This window comes from Pipra filicauda, unplaced genomic scaffold (genome assembly GCF_003945595.2).
Source record: "Pipra filicauda isolate LSUMZ 115617 unplaced genomic scaffold, ASM394559v2 scaffold70_size2993248_pilon, whole genome shotgun sequence".
NCBI classification, from domain to species: Eukaryota; Metazoa; Chordata; class Aves; order Passeriformes; family Pipridae; genus Pipra; species Pipra filicauda.
This window is the reverse complement of record NW_024104876.1, coordinates 442,501-453,556: the sequence shown is the minus strand read 5'-3', so window position 1 is coordinate 453,556 and position 11,056 is coordinate 442,501. Positions and strand designations below refer to the sequence as shown.

Below are 11,056 nucleotides of genomic sequence, written 5' to 3'. Positions count from 1 at the left end.
TACCACCCGCGCGCGGGGGGGCGGCACGGGGAGGAGCCGGGCGGAGCCGGGCCGAGCGCGGGTTCGGCCCCTGCTCGGTGCGCTCTTCCCCCCTCCGCGGCGGGGCGGATGGTGCGGCCCGGGCAGCGCGTCCCGTTGCCGGGTGAGGCGGTGCCGCCATGGCCGTGCCGGGAGCGGGGCTGGGAGCGGGGAAGGTGCGTTCGGGAGCGCCGGGAACGGCCGCTCCTGCCCCCGGAGCGGCCCCTCCGGCCACGGCAGAGCAGCTGCGGGGCTCCCCGTCACGCCTGGAGCCCCCGGGTCACCCCTCGGCTGAGGCGCGGCGCGCCCTGATGTTGCTGAGGGGATGGGGGGGTGCGGGGCGTCCGGTGCTCCCTGAGGGGGAGGCGGCCGGTGGGTGTCGGGTCGGGGCTTGGGCTGTGGAAATGCTGCGGAAATGCTGTAGGTTTTAGCCTAGCGAGACCTCGAAATTGTTTAGTTAAGGTAAATACGCGTTTTTGACGTGGTTTCCTCACAGGCTGCCCCGAGTTTTAAGTCCTTCATTGGGGGTTTTGAGGTCCCTGCCCAGTGAAGCCACCTGTGCTGTGAAACGTGTAAGGAAACAGAGAACCTCAGTCCTGAAGTTTATTCTCGTTGCTTTGTGAGGTTCGTTTTCAAATTGATTTTTTCCCCAGCTTTTCTGGAGTCAATGACTAAGTAATTGGCTTGGTATTCTTTATTTATAATAGTACAAAAGTATGGGAGAGCACATGTATTTTTTTTTTCCTGTATTTAAGAAGCATTTAATTTGGATTAAATCCTTCTCTCTAATCCCGTGAGGCTTGGTTACAGCTATAATTTTTGTTCTAACCTGTTTTTTAGGTTCAAGAAGACCTTCACAAACTTAAAATGGAAAATATCAACCCGAAAGGAACAACAGAAGCTGTGGATATCAGTGACCTCAGAACAGCACCTGAAAAAACTGAACTTGGGCTGAGAGTAAGTAAAATAGAGCAGACCCAGAAGATTATTCAGTTGTTGAGGTCTCTGTCAGTAACTCACTTGGAGCCACTTATTTGTCATCCTGCAGGATCCCTTTCTAATCAGCAAATGATGGGATTCCTCAGATATTACAGTTCAGAACGTTGGCTTCAATTTTTTGGGTCATCAGAATGAATTGATCTTGTGCCCATCAGCCAAAATCAGATTTTTAGTCCAACAGAGGCACAAAGTTTATCAACTTTTCAGTCAAGTGGAGATCTGGTTTGCTGAATTAACTGAGTTAAATTTAATATCCCTCGTACCTTTGTAGTAGTCTAAACATTATTTTTCCCCCTCTTAACAGAAATGTGCTGAAAATTATTTAAATGCTGTAAGTGGACAAGTGTTACCTGTTTGTTCTGCTGGTAATAAAGAAGTAAATTCAAAAGAGGCCCCTAAATGGTAAGTGAAGCAGCTGTTTTATTGCAGCAAGACACAAAAAACGTAACAGAATTTTGTAAAGCAAGTGGGAGAATTGGCCTGGATGAAGTTAGTTTGGTCATGTGCTATTTTGGTTTCATTTTAAGGTAAAAATACAATGCAAAAGCAAATCTAGTTCTGAGAAGCTACAGCAGCATTCTGCTAATTGCTGTGGCTTTATTTTTGCTAAATGCAGATGTAAATAAAATAGAGTCTTTTGGATCCAATCAGATGAAAGCAGTATGGGTTTAATAGGTGAAATCAATGTAATTTAAAAAAACCTCGCTGTTTTTCTCTTTAAACCAGGGCCCTTCCTTCTGGGGCTTCTCAGAAGCAGCTGGTTTTGCCTCGAGTCCCTGTTGAGCCTGTGACTGTCCAGACATGCAGCAAAGCAGCACCACGTGTGTCTCAAGGTTCCCAGGTCTGAAATAACACCCTAATTATTGTGCCAGAGCCCCCATTAAATGAGTAACGTGGAGCATAAGTGACGTTTGCAGGAGCTGGGGGAAAACCAAGTTGCAGCCAAAAAAGCACAGGTGCTGTTTTCACATCAAAACTTGTCATATGGGCAGTAACTTGTCCACAGGTGTCAGAATAGGCTTAGAATTACTGTTTAATATTGTTATTTCTGAGTCTTAGCAGCAGCAGGATAAGTCTGCAAACCCAGCTCAGGGGGATTTGGGAAGCACTGTCCCTCTTACCTTTTTTTCCCCTGCTATGTGGTGGAATTGGGGTTTTTCTCCTAATAAAGCCTGGGAACCACAAAGAGGTGTCTTCCACTCCTGCCCTGATCATCTCCCTGTCAGAGAGGGCACTTTGCATTGTGAATCATCTCCTGTTTTAATTGAGAAGGTGCTCAGTTCCCCCCAGTCCTTTTTTAGTGGCACCAGCAGTTTCCTCTCTGCAGAACGGTGTGTTACAGTAATAAAATAAATACCACAAAAGCACTGAGGAGGTGAAAATTGAACTTTCTGTCTCTGTGCAGCCATGTGGGTAAAAGAGTAATTGGCTTGGATAATAACTTTTGTTCTTACAACCCCACATCTAAATGAGCATCTCATTGATACATCTGCTTGTAATTACTACCAAAAGAAGATATTGTGCAGATAAATAAATTAAACCATTTTAAGTGCTTTCACAAAGTAATACAGTTGTTTAATCGTTCAAATGCACATCTAATGATTCTTGAACTTTTTGTGGCATGTTTTGTTTGTAAAAAGCGGAATTTTCATAGATTTATTTTTATGTTTATGCAGTAGAATATGAACCAAAACGTTTTCAACTTGAGAAACTTCTGCTGCCATAAAAGCATTGGGCATGGCTTTTGGCTTTAATAAATTTCCACAGGTGTGGAAATTTCAGAGCTTGGGCTGGAATTAATTGGACAAAGTTTGGCAAAAGTATATCTGTGGGTAGTAGTTGTAATCCTTGCAGAGTTTTCCATTGGGCACTTTGTTTGCCCAGTGCTGTGTGGAGTCAAATAACATGAATTTTTATCATTATTTTGCAAATTTATTAGACATATTAGACAACTCCTGCTTACAAGCACTTCTGTCCTGGTGCAGTTATTTTAAGATTATGCCTATTCTGTATTTCAACAGCAGGTGGAAGTGGACATTAAAATCATGCTTGACCCAGAGAACATGGAAAATAAAGCTGGTTTAAAACATCAGAATGATGAGACCAGGCTGCCACTTATAACTAAGAAAAAATCTGCTCCTGTAAGTAACTTATATCAATTTCTGGGCTTGTTATATGCCTTGCTTTGCACTGTTATAATTAATGTGTATTAAACCTAAAGAAAAGAAATATTTTAAGTGAAAATACCACATAAAGTCCTAATTTTTGGCATTGATATATAAGGATCAAAACATTTTGAGTGATAATACTGGGAAGAAACAAACCTGCAGTGTAACAGGTTTAGGGCCCAAGATCCCAATCCAGCAAAAGTAGAAGTTATACATGGGAATGTGCCTGGTCAGTAATCTCAGGAAAATCAGGGGGAGGAGATGAGCAAACTGGAGCTTGTGGAGTTTTGGGTATGACCCAAAGATGAGAGCAGAAGTAAAAGGAATTTTATTGATAAAAATGGCCTTTCAGTTGTTCATTCTCTTGCCATTTCTTAAAATTTTGTAAAGCTGCAAGAACACATTCTGTTTTTCCAATAATAACAGGATTGTTGGGAATAAGTGACAAATGCTTTCACTTTGTTTTGATGCTCCTTTTTAGCTGATTTTTGGGGGTTTTTTTGCAAAAGCAATCCTGCCACATGAGTGCTGGCCCTGAGCAGAAATCAGTGTCAGAATTTAAAAAATAGGGCTTCTACTGAAGGAGAATCAGAATCCTACACAAACTTAGGTGTCATTTACATCTTATTTTCCTGATGTGGTTTGGGAGGAAATGTTGAGTTGCACTTCCTGCTGGGAGCACTTTGGAATGTGGGAGACAAATTCAGCTCCCTCCTTTCCACGTGGAGATATTTCCATGTCTTGTAGATCCCAAATGTCAGCTACAAGTTCTTCTGGAGCACAGCCTTTCTTTTCTATCTGGTCAAGCTGTTTCCCTGAGGGAAACAAAGGGATATCAAGCATTTCCACAACCCTCTCCTGGGAGTATCCCGAGTCCTGTCCATCAAATCAACCCTTCCCTCCTCTTCTCTCTGCCCTGGGAATGTTCAAGCTGTGCAAGGTTAAGTTTTGGTTCTTCCAAATTTCTGTTCTGAAACTGCTGCTCCACTTAAATAAACAGTTGAACGTGAAGAGGACATTTTTAGCAAAGTATGCTTTTAGAAAACTAAGTTAATAGGCACAGGCATCCCTCCAAAAATCAATTATGTTCCCAAATTTAGCACAGCACTGTGGTCCACATGCCCAATGGTCTCACATGGGGATGCTCTTCTATGATTTAATTTATGGAATAGAATATTATGCAGCAAGCCCAGTGCTCTCAGAGATATTCTGGGGTGTTTGCTTTTAAACAACATCAAGAGGATCTGTGAATGGCACAGTTGTGAGCTGCCACTTGTAAAAAATGATTTTTGAAAGCTGTTGCCCAGACTAAGAGGTGATTTGTCTACCCCTGTGATACAGAGTTAATTAGAAAAAAGCATCATGGCTAATAGCTTTTTAGAACCACTCTAAAACACTCACAGAGAGGAATATTATCCTACTGCAGAGAGCCATGTGTTTTACCACTCTCCCTCAAACACTGAGCACAGAAAACTTCTTATGGGTGACTTAAATTACAAGCATTTAGTGGGAATGAGTCAGGCTCTCGGATACATATTTACAGTTGGGCTGAAAATCAAGTAGGTATTTCATCTCCAATTTATTCTATCTAAAATTATTAGATTAATATTGTGATGTTATTTATTCTGTTTCCATCCTATGACACAGTGTGGTGTTTTGGAATGTCCTGGGGGTAAAACGTTGCAATTAGGATTTGCAAAATCCTCTGCTGAGATGTGAATTCTTTGTTGAGCATGATCCCCACCAGTGACTGCATATGATATATACGATCACACGTGATATATGTGATGCCAGACAGCAACCAACGTGAATCCGTGTGTATCTGCGGGTCTGGATCTGTTAGTTTTTGATGAAATGCAGATTAAAGTCGCTGCAATAATTAAGGCAGGTGGTCCCTGCCCGCCCTTTGCCGTCAGAGGGCGCTGCTCGTACGCGCACGTGCCCAGGTGTGTCCCTGAGGTCAAGGAGCAGCTCCCAAAAAAAAAAAAATCACCGGCAAAACGACTCTCGTGGAAGGAAATTAAAAAATCTGATTGCTTGCTTAGCTGCATTCAGGTGTATTCCGAGAGCTCTGAAGGACACCCGAGCAGTTAAAACCACGGAGAGATTAAAACCACGGCTTTGAGGTGATGAGGGAGGTCGAGCACAAACCTACCTGGACTTTTTATTATCCTGCCCTTGCAGTAGTTTGATAAATTATTAGTAACGAGCTCATTGTTTCACAAAAAATGTCTTCTTTTCTTGCTCTTTTGGTATTATAAAGTTGCTGATGCTGAGTTTTATCATAGAAACTAAGAACAATTAACTGTTGCCCTTTTGTGCCTTTTTGGGTCTGATTATAAAGCCTCATTCTCTGTAAAGTTCTGGAGTTATTTTAAAGGAGGGCTGTACTTCTGTCTGCGCACAGACTGGGCATCACTTTATTTTGCAGCCTATGTGTGAAATGAAAAAATGAAAACAAATGAAAAATGATGAGTGGATAATTATTAAATATGTATACTTCCCATGGAGCAGCCAGCAAAAGGAGCAGTAATCTGAATTGCAGCAAAAATAATTCTGACATCCTGCTGCAATGTGGGGAAGATTCACAGCTCCACCTTTCATTTTCAGAGGACTGCTGTTCTCTTATAGAATTATGCTGGCACTTTTTGGTCCTTGTTTTCTTATAAATGTATATTATACTGTAAACTGAGGAATCTTTTCATTTATTCATGAGGTAGAATTTAATATGGTGATGATTTCTAGCCTTTATGAGTTGCATCTTACCTAGTGTGACTGTAATGGTGATGGCAGTGATTCTGGGGGGGAGGATTTTAAGCTGACTTGTTTGAGCCCAACCATACTAATCATATCCTCAATTATTCATTCTTTATTCACTATTTGCATCCTTGCTTCTCCCTGGAAGCGTATTTATTTCCAAGATCATAAAGCAAGGGCAATTCCTTTCGTTTCAAAAGAAGTTGTAGAAGAAAATGAGGTCTTTTGGTGCTCCAAACCTGGTTGTGTTTTAAACCTCTACATATGGCCATAATTACAGCCAAGGCAGAGTTTGGCAGTGGGAGCAGAATGAGACTTAAACAAATGGATGTTCCACTACAGTAAATCAAAATAAGCTGGTTGGGTTTGTATTACGGTGTGTAATCATAATAAGCAGCCCAGTGATTTAATAAAAATCCTCTTGTCACTAAAAATAAGAAGGGAATAATTGGAGAGAGGGAGTTAACAGATGACTCCAGTCAGCATCCTCTCAGCCTGCAAACGGGGACGTGAAGGTCACCCCCATCTCGGCTGACAAACGGAGAGAACGTTTTGTTGGTAAACAAATTAATCTTTGCAAAGGTCACCATTTGTTTGAAGTTTTTCTCCAGTTCTTGTCAGCTGCAATTGGAGATTGACTGTCATTTTGCAAGGCAGGGGTGCAGCCAGAGCTGCTGAAGCTGGTGCTGTTCGGGATCAGCGTTCCCTGACAAACCCAGAGCCTGATTGGGATGCCATGGGCTGCTGCTTTCCAGCTGTCTCTGGACAGGGATGGACCCAGCCCTGAATCCCAATAAGTTGTTCCTGCCTATCCCCCCTCGTGGATCTGGCCCTTTGCCAGGAGGAAAATGTAGAGGAGTTCAAGCCAGCAATTATCTTTCTCACTTCCTTCTGTGCTGCTTCTGTTGCCTTTGCAAAAAGCAGATGTGGGATTCTCCAAAGTTCTCCAGCTATTCTCCTTCACACCTGTTGGGGTGGAATTTTGATGGAGGTGGCTTTCTGGGAGAGCTCCTGGTGGGTCATGAAGGGAGACAAGCTTGATTTTCCCGAGCACATGGAAAATTGACAGTTCAGACCCATCTCTGGTAGCTTTAAGAGCTCAAAGTAGGCAAGAATAACATAAGACCTGATGCAATTTCCAGGTTTTTTCCAATTAAACTTGCCTTCCACAAACTCTTTCCTGACAGCATATTGAAAATTGCCCTTAGTTCTATTCATTTGGTTTTGCTGAGCTTCCTCCTTCCCTTTATAGTGGGAAGCACTGTGTCCATCAAACCTTGACAGGAACTTCTTGACAAGAAATATGGGGGTAGATGGCAGTTTGGAGGAGATAAATGGAAGGATAAATTACTCTGTTCTAAACCTTTTTTACCATCACTATCAAGCCCTGTGATTTTCTGCTATTTACTAATCAAATCTCATCTATCTAATTGTCCTGGTTGATAAACTGTAGTTTTGACACACAGTACTTGTATTTTCTGTGTATTTAATACTAATTTCTATTCTGGGTGAAAAATACACTTATAAAGATATTTACCCCCCCCCCCAAAAAAAAAGACATTGTTCTAGTTAAATATTGCTGGGTAAAAAGAAAACAAATAGAGAACTAATCAGAAAATCCCTGTGGTGTTCCAACAAGTGCCCTATTTAAAATGAAGCAAAAAAAAGAAAAAATAAAGTGGGAGAGGTTTATCCACAGGAGAAAAACACTTTAGAAAGGGTAATAGAATTGTTTTTCTCGTGTCCCAGGTTAATTACACTCAGAAGCACTTGAAATGAAAAAATAGTTTTTCAGCACACTCCAAGCATATTTTAAGGCAAGTCAGCCTTAGTTTGCCCTGCAAATGAAGTGCTCCCTTCCAGCCCTATAAAACTGAGCTTTAAAAGTGCCCAGGATGGAGCAATGAGGCCAAAAGTAAAACCTTAATATTGTTTTTTAAGGTCTTATTGTTGTAATTTCGTGGGCTTCAGTTTAGTGAAAGTAAGTGCCAGAATTCAAGCAGTTTGTCACCTTTTGCTTTGATATCTCAGTGAATTCTTCCAGAGGGCAGCTAATGGAGCAATCAGGGTGCTGGAAGAGCAGGGAAAGGGGTGGAAACTGGGTGGAATTTTGGTGGGGAGCTGTTCTGGGTCAGCTCCATGTTGCCTGTAATACATGAGGAGGTGGATCATGGCACTGGGCAGTGTAAATGAGTGATTAAATTACATTTTAGTTGCATCAATCCTTGTTTTAATATGACACCTGCCATGGACTTTATAGAAATTAAAGAAGAATTAAATCTGTCTCCAGTTAAAAAAACCCCCAAGCCTCCAGGCTGCTTTTGAACTCACACACTCCACCTGAATTGCTTTTCTTTTGTAGCTTATTACATCTCTAGAAACACAATTAAAATATATATATGTGCTGTTTATCATAACAAAACTCCTGGGACTTAAATTAGGATAAAACCAGTAGTAAAACCAGTGCTGCTTTAAGGAGTCACTTTAATTAAATTTCTTTCCTTTCATATATTTTTGTGGTGTCCTCAACAAACTGCTGGGCTGAGTGTGAGTAGGAAAGTGTGCTTTATAATTTCTTTTTCTCGGTATCAAACCACTTATTTGCCAGCTGGTGTAAAGTTAATCTTTGTTGTGTGTTTATTGCTGTTTTCTTGGAACACAAGGACATGAAGATTTATCCATCTTGATCCCTTAAAGCATAATGGTCTGTAATGGCCAGAACTGAAATGAGTGCCTGGAAGATTCTCTATTATGATAAAAAGTACATGTTTTCTCTCTCCCTGCTGTCTCTTGTGGGCAGTGTTATTATACAAATTGGGAGGAAAAATTAGAATAGTTAATTTTGATCTGTCTCATTTCCCTGCCAGGATTAGAAGCAGCTCTTTAGAATTTCTTCTCCCTTTCTAGAAAGTTGATGGTTGATGTTATTCAGTAATTATGACACAATAGTGCTCAAAGATCCCAATCATGGCCTGGATTGTACTAAAAACTTAATAATCAGTCATTAAAAGCTAATATTTTAAGGCAGAAAGCCCCAATGTGCTCTGGTAGAGCTAAATACCAGTATTCCCACTTTGCAGATCTGTTAATATTTCCCAGCTTTCTGATTTGATCCTATTATTATTATTATTATTATTAATTATTATTATTTCAGGTAGTTAATAATTTATAATGAAATAATTTTTCAAAAAAGCAAATAAACAATTTTCCAGCACGTGGCATCAGGTCATCAGTAGAGTTCAAACATTTCTATCCAATGTTCCTTTTTCCTTTTCCTTCTGGTACCTTGCCCAAGTGTGCATTTTATATATTTAAAGGCTGTTTTGTCAAGAAACACCATGTTTACACTATATTCATTAAAATTAAGCAAACTTCTTGTGATTTTTAGTATCTAGTGCACTGATTTTTGCATAGCAAAAGTCACAGGCCATCAATTGAATTTAATTAACTTTATTATAAATTTCTGAAGTAAGGACAGTAGATGATACTGTGGCATGTTCATAAGTAGTAAAAGTTGTTGAATCTTAATGAAACCACTCATAGCAGAAATTATATTTATTATTTATCACTGTGGGAGTAGAGGAGTGTAGCTCTGTAAATGCCAGATTTCCCTTTGTTAAAAGGAGTTCTGTTTTTCCTCCCAGCTGTGCAGTCAGAAGACAGGGAAGGGCCACACAGTTGCCACCCTTTGGGGTTTCCCTGCCTTTCCACCCCTGGATTCTCCCTTACCCCTGCTGGAAGAGGACACCCCAAAAGGTGGGTCACACAAGCCCCTCTGTGGGTGCTGTGGCCACCAGGTATGAGCTGCATGAGCAGAGTTGGTGTTTGCAGCAGGTAGGTGGTAAATGAATTTTCTGGCACCTCAAAACTTGTAAGGATTGGGATCTCAAACATCACAAAGACTCAACTTCAGGCTCCTCACTCCACGGAGGAGCTGCTGTAGGACACGGTGTGTGTTGTGTTGAGCATCAGCCTGAGTCAGTTCTGCTAATTCAGAGGGTTCAGTGGCTGCTGGAGAGAAGAACTGTGTGTGATGAAGGTTCTTGAGTGACTAAATAAGTCAAATGATGGTGATTAACATCTGGTTATTAATCATTCGGTCTTAACTAGACCTGCACTTGCACTGTTTTAGCCATCAGTGCCTATTCATGGTTCCCTTGTGTTTCCAAGAGTTCATTCTCAGCCATTCTGCATTTTAACTTGCATTGCCCAAGCATATAATTGTATATATACAAGCATAGAATTCCCTTTCAGAATCAGCACTGTTAGAGTATCTTTCATGTATTTGTCAATTTTTATAGGCAAAGCTCACCTTCCTTGAAGGTAAAATATTGAATATTGACAGGTATGAATCTTTCAGTTAAAGAAAACTGCTGCTTTTGTAGTTTCGATGTAGAACTTGGCTGTGCCTTTGTTTAATTCTTTTTTCATTGGTACTAATTGATTTTCTTTCTTAGCTGGAATACATATGAATTGTTCAGGAATGTCATCTTCTTGTAGGTGCTCTGAGCCTAACTGGCCAAAGGCTTATCCTTCCAGCAGCAAAGGTAACTCTGCAGACCCCTCCTGTTGTATCCAAGGCAGCACCTTCCCAGGAATTTCCCAGGCAGCACAAGAAATCAGCTGTAGGTGAGTACAAACATCCAACAAACATCTAACAACCATCATTTGCATGTCCAACTTCACTCCCAGGCCCTCATTTTATCTCCTGAGGAAGGAGCTGCCCAATGAGCACTCCCTCGAATTCCCAAGTGCACAAAGATGTCCGTGAGCATCCTGTGTCTTGCAGCTGAACAGGAATCAGAGTTCTGAATTCCTGGGAGGATTTTGGTTCCTGTTCATTTCTGGAATCCTTGTGTGGGTTCCAAGTTCCAACTTGTGAGCACCTGAATCTGGAGCTCTGACCGTTGGTGTCCTGTAAAGGCAGAGTTCCTGCAAATCAGGACTTTCAGCACCTGATCCAGCCTCTCTTTTGCCCCATGATTAAATGAATTACTGACAATTAATGAATGAGACCTGCCATCAATGTTTTCCTTTGTACAGGAGAGGTTAGCAGTAGGCTGGACCCTGAGCATACAGACACCACCACCTTCCCAAACTCCAAGGAAGGAATT

General features: G+C 41.3%; 1 protein-coding gene across 10 annotated transcripts in view; it reads left to right on the top strand.

The window, feature by feature from the left end:
- Nucleotides 1-122: 122 nt before the first annotated feature.
- Nucleotides 123-11,056, top strand: part of IQCH (IQ motif containing H) — a 53,582-nt gene continuing 42,648 nt past the window's right edge. For 4 of the 10 annotated variants that reach the window (XM_027714806.2, XM_027714811.2, XM_027714804.2 and 1 more), the window contains exons 1-8: nt 123-194; nt 859-975; nt 1,322-1,419; nt 1,744-1,858; nt 3,036-3,158; nt 9,587-9,698; nt 10,443-10,571; nt 10,986-11,056. The exon at nt 10,986-11,056 is cut by the window's right edge and continues 144 nt beyond it. In XM_027714806.2, coding sequence (XP_027570607.1) covers nt 159-194; nt 859-975; nt 1,322-1,419; nt 1,744-1,858; nt 3,036-3,158; nt 9,587-9,698; nt 10,443-10,571; nt 10,986-11,056 — 801 coding nt within the window. In that variant the 5' untranslated portion in view covers nt 123-158. The other 6 variants (XM_039389164.1, XM_039389163.1, XM_027714805.2 and 3 more) reach the window with 5 other exon arrangements.